This window comes from Catharus ustulatus, chromosome 3, assembly GCF_009819885.2.
Source record: "Catharus ustulatus isolate bCatUst1 chromosome 3, bCatUst1.pri.v2, whole genome shotgun sequence".
NCBI lineage: Eukaryota > Metazoa > Chordata > Aves > Passeriformes > Turdidae > Catharus > Catharus ustulatus.
Window position 1 is genome coordinate 58,185,912 of NC_046223.1, and position 22,089 is coordinate 58,208,000.

A 22,089-nucleotide genomic window follows, 5' to 3' on the forward strand; every position below is an offset into this window, starting at 1 on the left:
CCCGCCTCTGCCAGGCTTTCCCACCTCTGCCGGGGCCGGCCGGGCTCCAGCTTGGCTTGGGGCTGCCGCGGGCTCTCACTTCCGTGTTGGCAGCTTTTAGAATTTTGTTAATAGATTAGCCGCCCCGGAATATTAGCCGCACTTCCGGGTTTCCACCAAAATTTTGGTCAAATTGGTGCGGCTTGTATTCGTGAAATTACTGTAGTTAAACTTACAGCCAACATAGACTTTGGAAGACAAGAAGTTGATAAAACATTTTTTTTGAGCTATTAAGGCGCTTGTTCTTTGCATTGCTTGCACAGAAATCCTGTCTAATCACTCATGTTGGAAAAACATGATAGAAATATGAGTGGAAGGAACTGTTGCTTTTGCTGTGCTGTTCTAACATTCTGTGGTTTGATCTCTCTCACTTTCTCTGCTATACATATTATGTCATCTGCTTTTTATCCAGAGTGTTTCTGCTGTACATAGAGTTATGTACTTACTGATAAATAAATATTGACCAGAATGACAACCCCAATTTTCTCCTTTTCAAGAAGACAAAAAAATTTGCTTTAATTAGATAAAAAAACCTGGCAGAAACAAACCACTGAATCCCTGCATTGCAGGTAAAACTGCACCCTCCTTTACAGATCAAGGCTGGTTTATAAAAGCAGAACAGTCTTTAGAAACACATCAGTCCAAGGTCTCTGACCTGTGGTCTCTGATTCTGCTAAGTGCAATGATGCTTGTTTAGTTTTTCATTTTTAGGGATGCTTTTCTTGCTAGTAACCAAAAACCAGTAAAAGTCAGAAATCTAAAATCATTGCTCACTTCAGAATTTAAATGAACCAACAACTTGAGAGATTTTTCACAGATGAGCTGAACCTGCCTGCTCTCTAACAATGTAAGATATTTTTTTAAATCTTAATATCTCTTTCTTAAAGCAGGGATCTTTACAAGAAAAGGAGGAGACTGATCTGGACTTCGTTTCTTCACAAAGCCCGAGTGTTCAAGAATGGCTGGCACAAGCAAGAACTACTCGCTCACAGCAGCAGCAGAGTACCTTGCAGCAACAGAAAGTTGGTGTTTTGCATTTCTTTTACTGCCATCTTTAGATTGTACTTCATGCTATAGCTGAACCACTCTGCTAATATTTCCACTGAAATATCAACTTTTACACCGTTTCTTACTCACTGCTTTTGTAATGATGCATCTGAGTTCCATGTCTTATATCTGTAACAGTCAGGCAGGCTAGACATCCTAGTCAAGACCTAGAATGGTCAATTCACGTATTCAGTGGAATAAAATTTGTCCATCAGTTGAATAAAATTGAATCAACCCTTTAAGTTACTCTAAGGAGAGATGATGATGATGATGATGATAATGATATAATTATTAACAACTTTGTCTTAATATAAGCAAAGATACACATATTACATTATATATTGTGTTGAATGATTTGAAGATATTCTCACTAGAGTAGGTTCCAGAAACTGCATTGTATTAGTTAATTAGTTCAGTAACCCAAGTTATGTACTCAATTTTCTGTGTCCCTGGCTTGGACCACTTTTGGTGTTCAGATAAACCATTTCAGAAGTAGATCAGCTAAATTTGCATGAGAGTTAAACAAGGTAGACATACCCTTCCAAGGCAAAACCTGTCTGTGAGAATTATTCTCGAATTTGTAACTTGCTTTGCTAGGAGCTGGAGCAAGAGCTAGAAGAGCAGAAGAATCTGCTTCGTTCAGTAGCGTGCCGTGGAGGAGAGATCCTAACACAGCAAGGCTCCACTGAAGGCGCCTCTATAAGGTGTGCTTTATGTGTTGTTCCAAAAAGTAAATTTCTTTTTGTGCTATGTCATCCCTATGCTTACATCCCTCTTCTGCTCATGGTCCTCTAATTTTTGTTTTATCATTTTTATATAGTGCCTAGGCTACTGGAATCCTGATTTATGATTCAGAGGTCTGATAATACAGTTGCACAAACTGTTTTGTGATTATGGATCACCTGCAGTGTTTAGAAATGCACTTTATTCTTATTAGCCAGAATCACACCAAAATTAAAGACTAGTGAGACTCTTTAGACAAGCAGTGGATCAGTTACTGTAACTTTATGGACCAGCACTGGTGTGTGAATCACATCTATCTCAATCATTGGCATCTGGTATTTTAACCAGATCTTCCCAAATGAGATAGTAATTTCTTAATTTTATTTTTCCTGCAATTAGCAAGTATTTTTCATCTTGAATTCTAATGCCGGAAAGTATTAACCAGTGTACTTCTGTTTGAGGCTTCCTTCTGTCAAATGATGGTGTACTATAGAAATTTTTTTAAAAAATTTAAAATCTAAAGAAATAAAAAAAAATTAAAAAACACAAACCACCAAACAGAAAGTTCTGAATGTGATTAACTCTTTACCAAATCTAAACTCATATGCTTTCCTGCATGAAACTATGTCTGCCATTTTGAGAGAAGAGGTAAGGAAGAAATCAAATAAAATATTTTAATTCATCCTTTGAACTAACACCTCTTTACAGATTACATTTCAATGTGGTATGTATTGAGTCTGGTTTGAGGATTTTTTATTATTTTGGGTTACTTGCAACTCTAAACAGTTTTAGAAAGTACTTTTTTATTTTATTAGGCAAGAACTTCTTGCTGTTCAAACCAGCCTTTGTCTTATTATTGGAAAAACAAAAGGAAAACCAACAAGTCAAAGCTTTAAAAAATAGCACTTAATTTAAATGTAGAATTTCCAAGTGGAAAATTAAAACTTTAAATGGTACAGATTTTGCATTTTTTAAACCTTTATGCATCTTCTGATTCAGTGAGAAGCCTGATGTACTCTCTGAGGAATTAGTCTTAGAAGGTGAGAAACCATCATCTGAAGAACAGATGAAGAGGAAATGGGAAAGCCTAAACCAGGAATTCAGTACCAAGCAGAGACTGCTGCAGAAAGCTTTGGAAAAAGAACAGCCGGTAGCTTTTTAAAATTTCTCTTTCCACTTTCTCTTTGAAAGTAGTTGTTGCAACAAGAGGTACAATATGTAGATCCATTAAGGTGCTGTAGTTAAAGCATGAGATAGGGAGCAATTTATTTTTGTGACACCTTTAAAAACTGCTAAATATTGACACCAGCACTGCTCATGTTCAAAGTGATTTGAATTTCAGTACCATCAGGTTAATGAACCAGAAAGGAAGAAAGAGCTCAGACAAAATGTTTGTCTACTTATCTAACTCAGGATAATTCCGTAACAAATCATCCTTCTGGAATTGATCAGTGCTCTGGCAATATCTTAGAGGAAAACTGTTGTTTGAATTCATTGATTACATTCAATTCTTGGTCTTTGTGGGTGAAGAGTTTCAGGCACAGTATTCTACTGAAAGAAATAGGGATTAATCATTTAAACTGGGGACAAACCAGAGTCTATATTAACATGTATCTTCTATTTTATTATTAATACACCCAAATGCACTCTTTTTTTGTATAACACTCCATTAGTCAGCTTCCAAAATTCTAAATACCTTGTATTAATTAATTAAACAATAATTGATTATATTTTTGGTAAAAGCTAATTTTTAATTAGTAATTTTTTAGTAATTTTTAATTCTGGCTATAAGCATTTATCCTGCATTTCTAGTGAACCTCCTGTTGAACAATATTTATGCAAAATATTGATGACATGGAGCCTTTGTGGGAGGACCATGAGCGTTAGCAGGTGATAGACTCAGTGAGTAGGGAATCTGTACAGCTGAATTTTGTGCCCTACATATGATAGATGCATCCTAATTAGTGCTTCTCTCTCAGCAGCTTTATAGCAGACCAAACAGACTAATACCTGGAATGCCTTTGTATAAGGAGGAGACACAGGATGAAGAGAAATCCTTAGTGTCACCAGTACTGGTTGAATTGAATCAGGCCTTTGAAGATGTCTCATCTGAGGTAATTTTCAATTGTCTTTACATGTGTCCTACAGCAACGCCACATTAGCAGTGAAAACTCCTCCAGCTGTGACCTGGAAATCCAGGCCTTTCCCAAATATGACAAGTTAGGAAGACTGTTTTGTACTTCTGTACTGGACTTCTCTGGTTCCTTTTGTCCAGGCTGGACAGGTGGAGGAGACCCTGCATCTTGAGCAGAAGCTGTATGATGGTGTCACTGCCACATCGGTGTGGCTGGATGGTGTGGAGGAGCAAGTCTTTGTTGCTACAGCTCTGTTGCCTGAGGAAGAAACAGAAACCTACCTCTGCAAGCAAGAGGTAAGGAATCCATGAGTAAGACTTCCTTTTAATTGCCAGTAAGTGTGCATTTTATGTAGTATTTAGAACAAAAGTGTTAGAATCCTGGATAAGTGACATGTCGCTGACATTATCTCCATGTAACTGCAACCTTCTGTAGTTGACCGTGTAGAGAATGTTGCAGAAAGCATAGACTTCTGTTTAACATCTTTTCTAAGTATTAACAAGCAACACATTGTCAAAATTGAAACAAAGTGAGAAAGAGGGGAGGTGCTCTGGGATATAGAAACAACATAAGTTTATCAACATTAATTAGGGAAGAGGGCTGCAGAAAGAATTGAGTGGTGGAAGGAGAGAGAGGCAATAGGACAAAGGAATAACTGTTTTCAACTGAAGAGAATAGATTCAGACAAGAAATAAGGAAGAAATTTCTCAAAATGAGAGTGTGGAAATGCTGTAGCAGGTTTCCAAGAGAGGTGGTGGTTGTCCCATCCTCAAATTCAGGCTTGAGAGGGCTCTGAGGATCCTGATGTAGTTAAAGGTGTCCATATTTACTTCAAGAGGATTGGACTAGATGACTTTTAATCCAACCCAGATGTTTCTGTGACTTTACATCATTTTGTTCCAGCACTTGTTTTCCTTGGAATCTTTTTACTGTCAGAGATTAGTGTAGCTACCATCTTTTTCATGTGTGTGTGTATACCAGCAATGTAGAAAATTCACTACATCATTGCAAAATTGACAATGGTTATGGCAATGTTTGCTTGCTTTCTAGAATGTCTGATTGTCACTTCTCTTTTTCTACAAAATTAGTCTCTTGCCAAAGAAATCAAAGACATAACAGAAGAAGTGGATAAGAACAAGAATTTGTTTGCTCAGATACTTCCTGACAGCAGTGACAAGAGAACTGTTATAGAAGACACTTTGGACTTTCTCCTGAGAAGACTGACCTTACTGGAGTCAGTGATAAATCAGAGATGCCACCAGATGAAAGGACGGCTCCAGCAAATCATCACATTCAAGGTATAATAAATTGACAGAGGTGTATGTGAAATGGGATATAAAGGCTGTGAATTTTTGGTACCAAATCAAAAGAACAAGGTTATCACAGGTTTTTTATTGAAAAATCCAACTTCTCAGACTGTGCAAAATTTGATACCCTAATAATTACTCAAAATTTAAGTTCTCTGATAGAAGGGATCTACAACTCATGCAGTTACTATAAATTGATAATCTTTCTGTGATCTCTCACCCTGCTGGCATTACATACAAGGAAGTCTGTGTTGTGCAAGTATGAAAAAATGCTGATAAGTAGAGAAATGTGCACTTTCAGAAAACTTTTCAAACACAGTTCAGAAATGCCTTCAGATCTTATTTTGTATCTACCTTATCTCCTATTATTATTAATAATAATAATTATTAATATTATTAATAATGATAATAATAATAATATATGAAGCTCTTCAGTATGGTTATTTTAAATTTAAAAAATCCATAAATTAAAAAAAAAAGGATTCCTGTGTCTTTATATATTAGGGCCATCTTTTCATAGATTGTTACTGCTAGGTTTCCTTTCAAACGCCATAAACTTTCCTCTGCAGTCTCCCATTTTTAAATAAAAGACTTCCCTTTGCTGATGACAGCAAGGTTGATTAGAATTCATTGCATTATTCTTAGAGATTTTCAGTATTTAAAATAATTGCTGAATGTAAAAAATAAATACTAAACCATTAATGCACCTGTTATGTAATGCTGAAAGTCTCACGACATGTCAATGTGCTGATAATTTTCTCTTGAGATGTGTGCAAGAAAAAGGTAATTGATTATATTTCAGCAAAATTGTTAAGTAATATTTATATGTCATTACTGATAAAATATTCTACAAGTCTTAGCTTGTGGTTAGCCCTGTAATGTGTGGAGGCCTTGCTTACTTATGTATTATATTTGCTCAGGTTTGAAATTAAAACAACTTGCCTTAAAAAGTAAAAACAAGTTTATTTGCAATCATATGGGGTTGAATCAACTGCACAAGGATTTTTTTGTTACATGGAGGTAATCACTCTTGGTAATTAATGATACATTTTAAATATGAGTCACTTTAACTCTTAGTTTCCATAGCTGGATTTTCAGCAATGTTAAATGTTTTGCATTGGCTAATTATGTTATGAATTGTTTTTATGCTGTAGTGCTACCTTGTATTATTATATTTAATGCTTTAAACTTTTAAAAACATGAAATATTTTTCAGTTGTGCTGTGCTGTGATTGATTATAATTTGTTGGTTTTGTTTCCTGTAGAATGATCTGAAGCTCATGTTTACTTCGGTGGCTGATAACAAATACTTAGTTCTACAGAAATTAGCAGAGGCAGCTGACAAACCAGAAACGGAACAAATGCAGGTACTACCACGCATCTGTCACTTGGGGAGAGGGGAAGAGGTAAAGCTTTTATCCAAAGTGTAAATGGATTCTGGAGAACAGTTACTTTAAATGGGAGAGCATATATGTTCACATGAAGTGTGGGAAAATGAGCATGTCCGAGAGTGTACTACACCTATTTATAAGTAAATAAAACAAAAAGGCACAACAAAAAAAAATCCAAGCAAAATTGTCTCTCTCATCTCCCCAGCTTTGTACCTTAGTACCTAGTTATGTTTATACTGGGCAGTATTTGAAAAAAGAAAACTTCAATAAACAAAAATGTCCAGACTTTTCCTAAATTTTTCGACTATTAAATTTTATTAAGAACCAAAGACACTTTCCTGCTCACTGATTTATAGTGTTGTCTTTAATGCTACTCATTTTAAGGCAGTAATTATTATTTCTTTATCAGGAATGACCTGGTGAATAAGTAATTATTTATATGAAAAAGTATATCCTGTTTTCTTGTTTCTGTTTTGCCAGTGAGAAAAATGAATGAAGTATGCTAAGGGCTGCTTTTTATAGATATTTCTATAGTGATTTCTGGTGCCACCATGTGACTGAATGGAAAAAACTTACCCTTCAACTAAACAGAAATACTGGATTTTATGTACCTAACACTCAAATTTGGAAGGCGTTTATGTCTCCTGTATGAAAAAGAGAGGTCACACTGTGTCTTTTCTATCTTTTTGTGATTCCAACCATTGGCAAAAATTTATTTCCAGTATCATTAATTTCACTACCAGCAAGGAAAACAATGTGGCAACAAAAGCAAGTGAAATTATTTGTGTCAGAAAATCTTCCTTGGATGATAAAAATTAAAATTTAAAAGCATTGCTGCTTGTTCAATACATGATTAGGGAAGTAGAATAAGGGCCTTAATCAGACTGGAGTTGAAGTTTAGTGACTGTATTGTGCAAACTCCATGCTGCTGAAAGGCAGGAGTTCTGCTTCACATACATAGTTTAAAAATATTTGGATAGGAAGCTTCCAGGAAAGGGCCTCAGCAAAGGCTTTTAAGTACAGGAACCTACCTCACACTTTTAATTTTTTAATAATCTGCATGTGTTACTTCAGCATAGACCTAGGGAAGCTTGTAGCTTCCACTGGAAAAACTCATCACCTTCAGACACTTGCAAATACCAATCTGTGTTCTTAAGTTGTAGTCTACCAAGTGCAAAAGGGGAGGTACAAGTCTTTTTCCTTTACAGTAATTTTGGTCCTATCCCAGTCCTGAAAGGGAACTATGCACAGCTCTTTGCTTTGATCCATGGGTTCTGCTGTGATGGTTGTTTGCTTGGTGCTCAGAGATGACAGGAATGACTGTTAATGAAAATATTCTCTAAATGACATTGTTGCATTAAAAAAATTCATTGGCCCTCTACTAAATAGATATAAACATGAAAATTCATAGTGATGTTTAGTATAAAAATACTAAACATAGTAGTTTATATGATACTAAAAAACTTGTTATTAAAAAGTAATGATTACATGCTTATTTAACTTTAAGAAACTTTTAAGTTAACTTGTTTAAGAAAAAACTAGGCTTTCCAAACTTTTGATTACTACATTTCCTTCATAGCATCTTTTAAAATTTCAGCACATCAAAGGTGTGATTAGTGCAGCAAGCAGAAAAGATATGATCATAGACCAGCTACACTACTGTTACTGAAACTTAAAACTAAGCAATGTAATTTTCATATGCAGGTCCTACTGCAGGCAGAGGAAGGTTTAAAGGAACTAGATGCCGGAATCAGTGAATTAAAGAAACGTATAGACAAGCTACAAATTGACCAACCTTCTGTACAAGAGCTGTCTAAGATCCAGGTATGGTTCATTAGTTCCATCCTAGACCTGTCCATCCTATCACCTTTCTCAACTGTGATATCAAAAGAATACTTCTTTTTATTGTTTAGGAAAAGGGATTTAAAGGCATTTCAGTATGTATAAAAGATTATGTACTCTCTGATTCACCTAGTTTTTTACTGTTGCCTCTTCAGATTTCCTAACATCTCTGATGTTAACTGTATTAATTGTAAAAATCTACAAAAACATGTTTTCTGTCAGCTCTTGTCCACTCCCATTTCACACAGTTGACTTTAGGCATGTAAACATAGATTTGTCTGCCGCAGGTTAATCCGTGTTCTCAGCAGAGTCTCATGATCTGCAGTTTAGTACTGTCTCACAGCTGTCATTTAAAGAAGGAAGGGGGTGAAAGAGGATAGAGAGTGAAGTGAGACCTGAAACTGGAAATGTTCTGCTTTTGCTAGAACACCTCTCATGTCAATACATGTTGATCCACAACTTCTGTAAACCTCTTGGAAGTCCTTTTGGAGCAGTTTGGCTGATGCAGGGGAATGCTTGAGGAAATATCAAGGAGAAGGTTTATGGCTGAATTTTACCATTTACAATGACATAATGATAAATTGGAAGCAAATAAAACAATAGAAACTGGACCATAAACTTATTAAGCCAAAGGGACAGGGATATCAATTAAAAATAAATGACTAAGAAATTAATCACTAAGAAATTTTTCTTCTGCCCAGTTCTTTATTCCTTTGGTCTTAGCATCTCCTCCTCGTTCGTTTGTGGGTTTTGACTTTGCTTTTTTTTGCTCTCAGTTTCTGTGCCATTATGTGCCCCGTCCCCTTCATTTCAGTTTTTAGAAAAGCCTTCCTTTGGCTTTTTCTAACAGTTTTGCTTCTCACAATTTTCTGTTTAAGGCTAGGACAACCAATTACAGTCGGAGAGTGGGCACTTAGTTGTGGCACTGGATGATCATAGAGATATTTTACTTGTTGGAATGTCATGTATCAATCAAAACTATGGGCTTGTTTTGGTTTTTACAGTAAGTTGTATCTATCTTGCTTGCTACCAGTAACATTCTGAGGAAGGAGAAGGAAACAAACCTGACTATGAGATGCCTATGGTGTGTATCCATGAGGGAATCCATGCAATCCTCTGCATTATGAAAAGTAAAATGTAAACAGCATCTGCATTGCATGGTAGTCACTGTTTTTTGATGCATTTAGGGAAATCTTTGCTATCTACATCAAGTCTTTGGGATTCTGGTTTTTTTTCCCCAAATGCACATATTTTAAAGAGTTGCAGGTCTTGCTTATTTCTTCTGTCTTTAAATGGTGAGTTAATTCATCAATGAAGTCAGTATATCTGCAAACTCTTTTTGAGCTGGAAATAAATGTTACTCTGCTAGTATTCACAGAGAGTACAGGAACAGTAAGGTTGCTTCTAGGAAGACATGTAAGGTGTGAAATAAGGATCACCATTGCTGCCCTTTGCCCCCCAGGATAAGTATGATGAGCTGCTGATGATCATTGGATCCAGGCGGAGTGATCTGAATCAGAATATGGCTCTTAAGAGGCAGTATGAGCGGGCTTTGCAGGACCTGGCTGACCTGGTAGAAACAGGCCAAGAAAAAATGGCTGGTGACCAGAAAATGATTGTTTCTTCCAAGGAAGAAGTTCAATCACTGCTTGAAAAACATAAGGTAAGAAAAGGGGACATATTTCAGGACTAGTAATGACTGTAAGCTTGTTGTCATGGTTAAGCCCCAGTGGGAAACTAAGAACCACACAGCTGCTCTTCCTTATGTGTTCCTTTCTTGGGAAGCAGGAGAATTGGAAAGAAAAGGTAAGCCTTGTGTGTTGAGAGATGAATGCTGATACTAATAGCACTAGTAATAAAAATATTTGAAATAGTAAATATAATTGTAATGGAAAGGAGAGAGAGAGAAATAAACACAAGAGAAATAAATAAATGATGTACAGTACATCAGTACTCTAAATGATGTACAGTACATCTTCTTGTTCACCCAAGAAGAAATCAGCAGCTTCCAGACAGCTCCCCCTAGTTTATATACTGAACATGATGCTCTATTGTATGGAATATCCTTTTGGCCTGTTCAGGTCAGCTGTCCTGACCATGGTCCCTCAAGGCTCATCACACACTCCTCACTGTCAGAACAAGGGAAACTGAAAAGTCGTTGACTTGGGTAAACACTACTCAGCAACAAAAAAAAAATCAATCAACATTATTCCCGTAGTAAAAACAAAACACGGCGCCGTACCAGCGACCTAGAAGAAAATGAGCTCTATCTCAGCCAAAACCAGGACACTTATGACGAGCAAATTGCTGACCTTCTGTACTTGATTGTACTGCTAAGATCTTAAAATATTCTTTTAGTGGTAATGAATTGACTAACAATTGTGCTTTCTTTTTCTGTTCTCCCTCTCCCTCACGTTCAAATTTTTCAGGAATATTTTCAAGGTTTGGAGTCTCACATGATCCTGACAGAAACACTTTTTAGAAAGATGAGTAGCCTTGCCCTCTTGAAGGAAACTCAGTCCCATTCAGAGATAGTGACTCGAGCTTCAACTGTATTAAAGCTGGCTCATAAACGTGGTGTGGAGCTGGAATACATTCTAGAGGTGAGAATTTCTGTGGCCTTTTCTGTACTTTCATTGTGATCAACCATCACAATATTCTATAAAGCTGATTTCCTGTGCTTGGACAGAATTGATGAGCATCAGTCCAATTTGTCATACACAAAAAGCACTGAGAGACTACATGCAGTCTTTTCTGTTTAACTGTTGTGACCTTCAGGTAGCACAAATTGTGTTTCTCTAAGTCTAAAGAGCTGCTTAGCTTTAGCTGGTAAAGAGAGCATGACAGTCTTATCCACATGTTCTTACCAAAAGTTGAGCTCAGCACTTTATAGGTTCACTGGATATTTGTACTGTTATTTCCATACTTTCACAACCATATACCTAGCTGTAGGATTTCAGATTAAAAAAAAAAAAAAAAAAGTAATAAAATTTTTAGGTACCCAGATTCACCATATACAGGATAATTTGTGCTTGTAGACCTGGATGCACCTGGATGAAGATTACCAGGAACTCACCAGACAGCTGGAGTCTGTTGAAGGAAACATCCCCACTGTTGGTTTGGTAGAAGAGACGGAGGACAGGCTTACAGACCGGATTACACTTTTTCAGGTTGGTGCTTCATAGACATTCTCTGCAGAAAGGGGGTTTAAAGGGATTTCTGACAGTCATCTGCTCCTGCCTCCCACTTGAAGCATTACAGTTTTCATGGGTTGGATCAGAAACAGCATTGGAAACCTCAAAACTAGGAGATACCACAGCTGACCAGGGAACCAGTTGCAGTCCTGCACCACCACCTACTAAAAGGTTTTCTGTAATACTCAGCCAGTAGTACCAGTTTTCAGCTCTTCACCATTGTCATTTTTATATTGTGTGGCACTACTGAGGAGCATTCAGCTCTATCATCTTTTTAATTCTACCACAAACAGCTTTAGGTCTTTGTTAGACTGGCCTTTATCCTCCTGTTTGTCAGTCTAAAGCAAGCACATTTCCTGCAGCCTCTTTGTGAAGGACATGTGCTCTAGGTCCCTAAATAACTTAGTAGTTTTACACCAGACCCTGACTACTTCCTTCTTCCTCAACTCAATGAGAGATGGCTCAAAGCACAATCAGAGGGAGTAGTTTTGGCCTCATTAGTATCATCTAGATGAGGAAAATAAAAAAACTTCATCTGATTGTTCACAGTGCTGTGGCCTGCCTTATAAACTGCCAAGTTAAATACACTATCAATTTCCTTCCTAACCTGTGCTGAGATATGGAGTTAGTCAGCCCAAAGTGCAGCAGTTGCCTTTCTTTAGCCTTCCAAGGTTTCTACTGACTCCAATCTCGAGTTTAGTCAAGAGTCTCTGGAACCAGTCTGCCCTTTTTGTCCCAACCACTCTCCCTACATTAGTTCATCCACAAATTTACTGAGGGAATGCTGTCTGCCACGATTCATGCCATTAAGATGTTGAAGATATTTGGGATAAAATGTCAATAATCTCTGGAGAACTCTGCCCATTTTAACCTCCAAGCCAGGCATGAAGCCTTTGATCACTAGCACTGAGATTGCTAAGGCACCTCATTTTCAACCCACCAAACAGTCCAGCCTGAACTCTCTCTGCTCCTAGAGGAGAGACCTGTGGGAGATGGTGTCAAAGGCCATGCTGAAGTCAGTAAGATCCAGAGAGACAGTAGTTTTGTCATAAATGGCTGGTAGTGAATTTAGGCTGAATATTCCTGGTCACCTCTTGGTCCTTTTTTCATTAAAAATGGAATACCAGGAGGATGTGCTCCATGATCTTTCCAGAGAGCAAGGTGAGACTGAACAGCCTGTGATTCCTCAGACTGCCTTCCTCCCCAAATGCAACAAGTAGTTTAAATACAGGTTTTCTACCACAACCTGTTTCTTTGGTCTAGTGTTTTGTTTTTGTCGCCTTATACTAGAAATATTAATTGGGGCTTTTTAATCCTCCTTTTTGTTTTAAAGAAAAATGTCTGTCAAATTTTTTTTGTAAGTTGACTTTGTGCTGTTATCTTTTTAGTTATTTTACCAGACAGCTTTCTGCTTTTCCAATGGTATGAGGGCAACTTAATCAATCTATTGTGTGGGAGGCTTGTTCGGGTTTTGTTTGATGCTAGGAATTGTTTGTGTTGGTCTTGACCCTAAATTAGTTTTCTTCTTTTGTTTTTCTTTTCAGTTACATAAACTAGGTTGTTCAAATCCAGATTCTTGTATTCCTTTATGTCATAGGTTTTATAAATTGACCACCTTTAGCTTTAAAATCCATCATAATAAATTTATTATTATCTTGGAATTTTTTTAAGCCTCTGTCTAGGAATTTTTTTTGGTATAAATGTTATGTGCAAATACACAGACTCCCACATACATAAAGAGAATTTTTTAATCTATAAAAAACTGTTTTTGTGAAAGAGGAAATAAGAGCGATAGGAAGTTAAGCTTGTTAGTTTTGTACCTTTTATATTCAGATTACTTTCATCAGAAATGAAAAATGGGAATGCATGCATGTTTTATGCTCAAATTTATATTAATACACAGATGTTTTTAAAATCCATACTAATAATTGTGGAATTTAACAGGTATATTTGCCCACATGTACAAATTCTTTACCCATCCACAAGTCACCATTTTAATTAAATCTGTCTCAGTTCCGGTTCATTCTGGGTAATAGTATTAACAGCCTCTCCTTTTTCATTACCTTTTTTGCTTTCTTGTGCAATAAAAATTGGTCTCTGTGTTTAGGGGTTTGGATGGAAAGGATCATCTTCTGTTTTGTAGCCATGAAGAGCAGAAGGGTAGATCAGTAAAAGAGTGAGATGTCCAGAGTGCTGAAGATAGGCATTGGAAGGGCTGAAGAGGGACCCACTGCTAATAATTTTATATTGGACATCTTTAATAATGTTCATTGCAGTAGATGGTAGGTTTTCAGCAGATGGTAAATTCTGGTGTTTAATCAATTTCTATCAGAAATTGTGTTGCCTCACAAAGTTCTTTTCAAGTATAGGATATCTACATGAAGGAGGAGTTTATCATAAGTAGGAACCAACAGACATGTTGACATGATTTGGTTTGTGGCAACATGTTCAGCTTTTGAGCAGATTACCTGGATGATGGTTCTCAGGGTGTTCTAGCGCTGGAGCAGAGGAAAAATTTGGTACTCTGTGATGACACTGGATCTGCAAAAATTGCAGTAAAAGAAAACTATATGTTGAGAAAGTGTGTATCAGAGACTTGCAGTTTTCTAACCAATTCCTCTGTCATTACAGCATCTGAGATCTAACCTGACTGAATACCAGCCTAAATTATACCAAGTGCTAGATGATGGGAAGAGGCTTCTTTTTTCTGTTAGCTGCTCAGAACTTGAAGGTCAACTGAACCAACTAGGCGAATGCTGGTTAAGTAACACCAGCAAAGTCACCAAGGAGCTTCACAGGCTGGAAACAATACTGAAGCACTGGACAAGGTAATGCTGATGTGATGGTAAATGTGATGTTCTTCACCTATGCTTTTCAGGTCAAAGCCATTCGGGACCCAGACATGTTTGATTCAGCATTTGAAAGAAAATACTTTGAGATGTGTGTTGTACTTTGACTGCTCTTCAGTTCCACAGAAGTGCTGGTGTCTTTCATTTGTAATAGAAGATGTTATCTCATTAGTTGGTTGGCATGTGAAATGATATGGAGATGGTTTCTGAAAAAAAAAAATTAAATTTCTGCTCTGAGATACTTTTTGGTAAAGCTACAGGAAGACTGAGCCTTCTAATGGAAGTGAAAAGTCTTTTTATGTGCATTGGGTGGGATTGCAGCTTTTCCAAAGAGGCTTGGGACCTATTTACTGTCCTTCGCTAAACTTTTTTCTAAAGGTAAAACTAAGGCACTGTTAGAAATTGTGAGCATTGTGGCTAAAATAGGAGCTTTCTGATACCATGCCTGTCTGTAAAATTAAATTACATTTTTCTGAAATTTGATAAAAATAAAATTTCAAATTTGGCATTCAGTGTCTTCCTCAAACACATGGAAGAAGGACTGCTCAGTTGGAGACAAGAAGTGGCAATGACTGTTTCAGTCTTCTTAAAACATTTTCCCAGGTATCAGAGTGAATCAAATGAATTGACACAGTGGTTGCAATCTGCAAAGGAACGACTTGAGTTTTGGAGCCAGCAGTCTTTGACTGTTCCTCAGGAACTAGAAACAGTCCGAGACCACCTGAACTCCTTTTTGGTAAGTTGTTCATGGGTACCTATTTATCTCCAATTACAGTTAAACAGTTGATTAATCAAATGGTTATACTTCTCATTGATGAGTATGTAGGTAAGCTGTTCTTCAAAATGCTGGTGTGTATGTACATTAAGCACTTATTTGCCGTATGCAAGGATTGTAAATCTTGAGGATTCTGAAAACAGAAAATAGCCATTTTTATGACTGAACACAAATTTTGTTCTAACTTTTTCTGAAATGTAGCTGGTGAATACTAATAGAAAGTACATATTTTAAAGGGAAAGGAGGAAACCTTAGCTTTCTGAGGTTCTAAAACTCTAAGTAAAAGAAAAAGAACTTAATTATTTCCACTCCTACTAACAGGAGTTTTCAAAAGAAGTGGATGCTAAATCATCACAGAAATCTTCTGTTCTGAGTACTGGGAACCAGCTCCTCAGGCTTAAGAAAGTAGATACAGCTGCACTGAGAGCAGGATTGTCCCACATCGAAACCCAGTGGACAGAGCTTCTCACACAAATCCCAGCAGTACAAGAGAAGTTACATCAGGTAAGAAAACCAGCTATGGCCTTTTAATGTTATAATACTGAACTTAGAGAATTATACTGGTTGAAAAGTTGCCTTAAAATATAGTTACTAGGAGGTTATCAGTGTAAGCTGTTGCTTTAGAATGCTCTCAGAGTCAGTAATAACTTTGTGATTTAGAGGGAGAGAGGAAGGGCCACAAATATTAACTGAATCTGCGATAGTAAACAAAGCAATGTCATTCTGTAGTTCTCTGAATTTTCTTATAGGGAAAATACGTATGTCCACTTAAAAATGTCATAGAACATATTCTTGAGTAATTAATTGCAGGCAAGCAGTGCTCTACTGAAACTGTGTTAATGCAAAGCAAGAAATTCTTATCTATATTCTTCACAACACAAGTTCTAAGTCTGTTATCTCAACAGCTCCAGATGGACAAAATTCCTTCTCGTCATGCCATCACTGAAGTTATGAGCTGGATTTCGCTGATGGAAAATGTAATTCAACAGGATGAAGAAAATATAAAAAATGTAGTAGGACAGAAAGCAATTCAGGATTATGTCCAGAAGTACAAGGTACTGAGTTGCAATATTATTAATTTTCCTTTTGAATTATCCCAATTAGTAGCACAATTAAATATATAGGAATATGTAAAATATAAGTGATTTAGAAAAAAAAAACATTAACCAACTTTGTGGAGTGATTGGAATTGTACACAAATTAGAACTGCAAAATATTTGATATTGTGGAAAAGGAGCCAAAATTATTTTTACTCTTCTGTTTACTTATGGCAGGAACATAACTTTTAATATGCTTACCTTAATTTCTAGAAAAATCGAAAGCAATATGAACATTATTAAACCTTTTTAGATCTGCCAGAGTGGATGCAGTACTCCAGGCAGGGTCTTGCAAGAGCAGAGCAAAGGGGAAGAATCACTTCCCTCGCACTGCTGACTACCCTTCTTTTGAAGCAGCCCACAATGCAGCTGGCCTTCCTAAGCCTGTTGGCTTATGTCCAGCTTTTTACCCATGAGAACTCCCAAATCCTTCTCTGCACGGCTGCACTCAATAAGTTCATCTCCCCAGCCCAGGTGCAGTACCTTGCACTTTGACTTGTTGCACTTCATGAGGTTCTCAGGGGCCTAGTTCTCAAGTTTGTCCTGGTCCCCTGGATAACATCCCATTCTTTAGTTGTATCAATGGCACTGTTCAGCTTCATGTCCTCTGCAGACTTGCTGAGGACATGTTTGATCTCACTGTGTCATTGATAAAGGTATTGACCAAAGCCCTCTGGCTGCACTGCATTTATCCAACCAAATCCCTATCCACGGAATAGTCCACCCTTCAAACCCATGTCTCTCTAATTTGGAGATGTCATTTGGGACTGTGTCAAAAGCCTTGCAGAATTCTAGGTAGATGACATCAGTCAGTCTTCTCTTGTTGACTGATGTGGTCATTCCATAGAAAGCCCCCGGATTGGTCAGGCACAATCTACCCTTAGTAAAACTGTTCTGGCTGTCTTGAATCACATCCTAGGCTCGCATGTGCCTTAACATTGCTTCCATGAGGCTCTGTTCCGTGATCTTCCCAGATACAGAAGTGAGGCTAACCTGTCTGTAGTTCCCTGGATGTTAATTTCTTCCCTTTGTAAAGATAGGAGTGATGTTTCCCCTTTTCTAGTCACTGGGTATTTGTTTGACTACCCTGAGTTTTCAAATATGATGGAATATGGCTTGGCAACAACTTCAGTCATCTTCCTCAGGACCCTGGGATGCATCTCATCAGGTCCCATAAACTTGTGCCTATTGAGCTTCATCAAGTGGTGCTGTTCTTTGCTTACAGCGGGAAGGACTTGTTTTCTGATTCCTGGTCAATTGTTAAAAAGCCCTTCTAGTTGAATCGTGATAAAGGTGTAGCCATTCAACATTTTTCCACTGTTTTGCAGGAAGGTGAGAAAACATGGTACTTACGTGCTGCATTTTTATTCCATTTTTTTTTCTAGGGTTTCAAGATAGATTTAAATTGCAAACAGTTGACTGTTGACTTTGTGAACCAATCAGTGCTGCAAATCAGCAGCCAGGATGTTGAAAGTAAACGCAGTGACAAAACTGATTTTGCAGAACAGCTCGGAGCAATGAACAGACGTTGGCAGATCCTTCAAGGCCTGATAACAGAAAAGGTAAAGGAAAAAACCTAACTGTTCTGGAGTGAACTTTCAAAATGCATAGAACAATAAGATTATAATGGTTGGAAGCCTCTGCAGGTCCTCTTGGTCAATCTCCTGCTCAAGCAGAACTAATTTTATAATTAGATCAGGGGGGATCTGGTTATCTGAATCTTGAAAATTTCCAAGGAGAAATTCTGCATACTTTTCTGGGTAACTGATCCATGCTTAACCACTATGGTGGGGGACAATTTTTTGTCATGTTCCCAATCAGTATTTCCCATGTTGCAACTTGTGACTGTTATATCTTCTTCTTCTATTGAGTACCTCCCAGAATAGTCTGTCTTCACTTTCCCCATGCCTCCCTGTAAGAAGTGGACACCAGATTGAGATGATTCCTTTGCCCTCTTTTCCCCAAGCTGAATGAAGCTGGGGTGTTTATTAATTATATTAAAAATACTAGATATATTTAAAATGCTCTTTTTAAACTCTGAAGGCACTGAATTCCAAGAAGGCACTACTTTGCATTGGTCTTCAATGATTTATCTAATTGACTCAACAATGAAGATAATTGTATGAGAAAGCATATACTCATTTTTCTTTGCAGATCCAGCTCTTAGAAAGTTTGCAGGAATCCTGGACAGAATATGAAAACAATGTGCAATGCCTAAAAACTTGGTTTGAAACCCAAGAGAAGAAACTGAAACAGCAACAAAAAATTGGAGACCAGGCTTCAGTGCAGAATGCTTTGAAAGACTGTCAGGTAATGCCTATTCTATGTGGAAAGAATAGTGTTCTCTTTCCAGGAGTTTGAAACAACACTTGATAAATCCATGTGAAATCTTCATATTGGTGAAGTCAGTGACTCAACTCTTCTTGACTTCAGTAAAGGAGAATTTCAATCCTAAGGTGCAGGCAATAAAAGAGGAAGGAGCCATAATGTCTCAAAGTTGCTTAAGACCAGATAAAGTCATCATTATTTTTACACTGGAAATTTCAAAGCATGCCAGGCATAATGAACCAGAAGACTGTCAAAGGAATATATTGTCATACCTCTTTCACCAGTCTTATGGTTTTTTTCTGTCTTTTTACCATCTTTTCTCCAGTTTTTTCCACTCTTTTTCCATTTCATATGTTCTATCTGACTATTCAGAGAAAAATGCTAGAGTCTAAGGAAGTTTTATGTTTTCATTCAGAAAGTTGGGAATTGTTTTTTGTTGGTTTTTTTTTTTTCAAATATTTAACTATGCAGAAAAGGGAAGAGAGTCATGATCATGATGTTCAAAGATGAGATGAGGCAAAGTGCAGCTGTACATAATGCATGTAATTTCAAAACCACCACAGTTTTTCACATGGAATTCATACATGGATGACGTAGCAGTGAACTGAGTATCACAGTTGTCTCTGAACATCTTACTCAGGGTAGCACATATTTAAATAGTAAGAAGCTTACCTCTAGGGCTGTCAGGCCAGAGTTAAAGCTTACAGGTGTATAGGCAGAACAGATACTGTTGAATTTATAGACAAGGCCTCCACAAAGTATCAGGCATCACATAATTTTTGTTCAAAAGAATTTTGTCCTGCCAGATACCATCCAATAAATTTCATACCAGATGAAATTAAAACTCTGTCCAACTGAATGTACAAAATCTTGGTGTTCTTATCCCCATAAAAGGGAGTGAGAAAGGGTTTTATATTTATGTCTTTCCTGCATGAATTTAATTAATGGAACAAATACAATCTGGCATTCAACTCTTCACAAAGAGAACAGCTGTAAATTCAAATGAAATGTATAAAATTTTGCTCTATATTCATCAGTATATTAAACACATCTTGTGACTATAAAGGCACATAGAGTGGTTCAGCCAGATATGTTAGAAGTCAATTTTTTTTTCTGAAATTGTTGGCCTAAGTTTTCAGTCTGTTTGAAGTGCTTAGTTTTAATTCGGGTATCTTTATGGTTTCAGCACAATTAACTCATACAACTGAGGCAAGGGTAATTTAACATAGCCTGACATAATCAGCAGTCTCTGCTTGGCTAAAGTTCAAAGCTGAATCTGATTTATCACCTTTTTGGTTCCTTTTGGTCAGGGAAGTTAGCAAATACACTTGGGGAGTTAGTTATGAATGGCAAGACTTTGATCAGCAGAGAAACAAATTGTTTTAGAAATAACTGTGTCAGACACTCCCAGATATCCGGTTCAACTAGTACAAAAGCTGGAGTTTATTTATTAACCAATGCTAGTAGCTGCTGTTGTAGTGTCATAGTAGTAAGTGAAGTCAACCATTTTTTCCTGTCATAGGTTAGAAGAAATAATGCGTCTTTAATTCAGTTATGAGTTTTAAATTATTGATAAAAAATCCCTTTTTCAAGAGAACCAGAAATATTTGCAGTCTTGAGGTTTGCAACTTTTGCCTATCTTACATTCTGAATTTTGGGGCAACCTTGTATAAAGCTAAATTACTTTTTTCAGTGCAAAAGTCCACTTTTGAAAAGTCAATTTTATTATGTTCAATTTAGAAGAGTTTGTGTTGTTGTCAGTTGGTAAAAAAAGGATGTATTACTCTGACTGTGCTCTGGAACAAGGACATGGCTAGATGTTTGAAGAAATGTGAAATAATACAGAAAATAAAAGGCTGGGAATAAATAATGCCATGAAAATTCTCTCAGGAATATGTATATAGACAAAAGTGTGTTGTATTTGTGCAGGGATAAATTCTGTTTATAACAAATGTTTGCAAGACTGGGGAGAATTTTGCTTCAAATACTTGCCCAACTATCTACAATGTAAAGTCTCTTATGGCAATGATTCACTTGTGTTTTGGGATTCACAAGAGGTGACATTTATTGAAAGATGTGGGGTTTCAGGTTGACCAGAGTTCTGTTGTATTCTTTTCTTTCTCCGTTGATCTGTTTCTCTCAGTAAGGAGAGGCTTGCAGAAAATTACAAAATAACCTGAGATCACATGATTATGTGTAGGGGTAACACAAGGTTGCTGTCATCTCACAGTCTGCCTTCTCTATCATACTGGTAAACACAAATCTGTGCTGGCCTGAAGCCTGCAAGCCTTACTGCCCCACTCTGCTCAGACTCCGTGTTTGTGCTGCCTGAAGCCCCAGAGCTTCCATTAGAGTCAGAGCACTGCAGGACTTTCTTGGATCTCCCTGCACTGTGCTATGAAATTATATAGGTAGTTTCCCAGGTAGAAATGGCTGTTTTTAATGAGTTTTTTACTCTTACAAGAGAGCAGAAAATTATACAGAAGTTTTATGTAGAGGACATGCTGCTATTTAAATCAACAACAAACTGCTAGATTTAAAGGGAACATAAAATATTCAAATTGCTGATGGGTTGTAAATGCCTTGAGAATAAAAAGTCAAAATATGCCAGCATGCCTCCTTTTTTAAAAACTAACGAACTTATGGGCATCTTTTCTATATCAAGGTATTATTTATCCAATTAAACAAGCAAAAATACTCAGGGTGGTTTTTTTGTTTTGTTTTGTTTTTTGGTTTTTTTTTTTAGGAATTAGAAGAATCAATAAGAGCAAAGGAAAAAGAAGTAGAGAACGTGGAACAGAGTGGTCTTTCTTTGGTACAAAACAAGAAAGAAGAAGTCTCTTCTGCTGTTATGAATACACTGCAAGAAATTAACCATTCCTGGGCCAATTTGGATCACATGGTAAAAGAATTTATAATGGGAAAATCACAGCTCTAGGAATAAGACATGGAGGAGAGGGAGAATTAAAAGTTGTAGCTAGTGGATTTCTTCTGTGTTGTAGGGGAAGATATTCTGAATTGTCCCTCTTTCCATCTCTCTAGCCATCAATCCACAAGTTTGTGTGTACACTCCACATAAAATGGATAAAATATTTCTTGTTTCAACAATGCTTTTAGTCTTTGTAATTGAAGCTTTTTACATGCTTCCTGATATTTAGTGTAAAGGTATCAAATTATCTGTCAGGAATTAACTTTTCAAACCCACAGGTCTCACAGAATAAGGAAGAGATCAGCATTAATTTTCAGCATTCAAAGTTTGATTGGCATCAGTCTACTTTCTCAGGAATGCAGTGTGTTAGTGCTAGCCTCTCTGCTGATTCCCTAGGCTGATTTCCCTGCCTTAGGGATATGTGTAGTCTCAAG

The 22,089-nt window shown here is 37.0% G+C and overlaps 1 protein-coding gene across 21 annotated transcripts in view; it reads left to right on the forward strand.

Moving 5' to 3' along the window:
- SYNE1 (spectrin repeat containing nuclear envelope protein 1) overlaps nt 1-22,089 on the forward strand; it is a 289,881-nt gene that overhangs the window by 209,836 nt on the left and 57,956 nt on the right. For 14 of the 21 annotated variants that reach the window (XM_033056260.2, XM_033056262.2, XM_033056275.2 and 11 more), the window contains 18 exons: nt 927-1,061; nt 1,684-1,790; nt 2,809-2,959; nt 3,789-3,923; nt 4,085-4,240; nt 5,033-5,242; nt 6,516-6,617; nt 8,346-8,465; nt 9,946-10,146; nt 10,913-11,086; nt 11,522-11,653; nt 14,309-14,505; nt 15,130-15,262; nt 15,623-15,805; nt 16,207-16,356; nt 17,784-17,960; nt 18,553-18,708; nt 21,473-21,628. In XM_033056260.2, coding sequence (XP_032912151.1) covers nt 927-1,061; nt 1,684-1,790; nt 2,809-2,959; nt 3,789-3,923; nt 4,085-4,240; nt 5,033-5,242; nt 6,516-6,617; nt 8,346-8,465; nt 9,946-10,146; nt 10,913-11,086; nt 11,522-11,653; nt 14,309-14,505; nt 15,130-15,262; nt 15,623-15,805; nt 16,207-16,356; nt 17,784-17,960; nt 18,553-18,708; nt 21,473-21,628 — 2,775 coding nt within the window. The remainder of the gene's footprint in view (nt 1-926; nt 1,062-1,683; nt 1,791-2,808; nt 2,960-3,788; nt 3,924-4,084; nt 4,241-5,032; nt 5,243-6,515; nt 6,618-8,345; nt 8,466-9,945; nt 10,147-10,912; nt 11,087-11,521; nt 11,654-14,308; nt 14,506-15,129; nt 15,263-15,622; nt 15,806-16,206; nt 16,357-17,783; nt 17,961-18,552; nt 18,709-21,472; nt 21,629-22,089) is intronic. The other 7 variants (XM_033056276.2, XM_033056258.2, XM_033056265.2 and 4 more) reach the window with 2 other exon arrangements.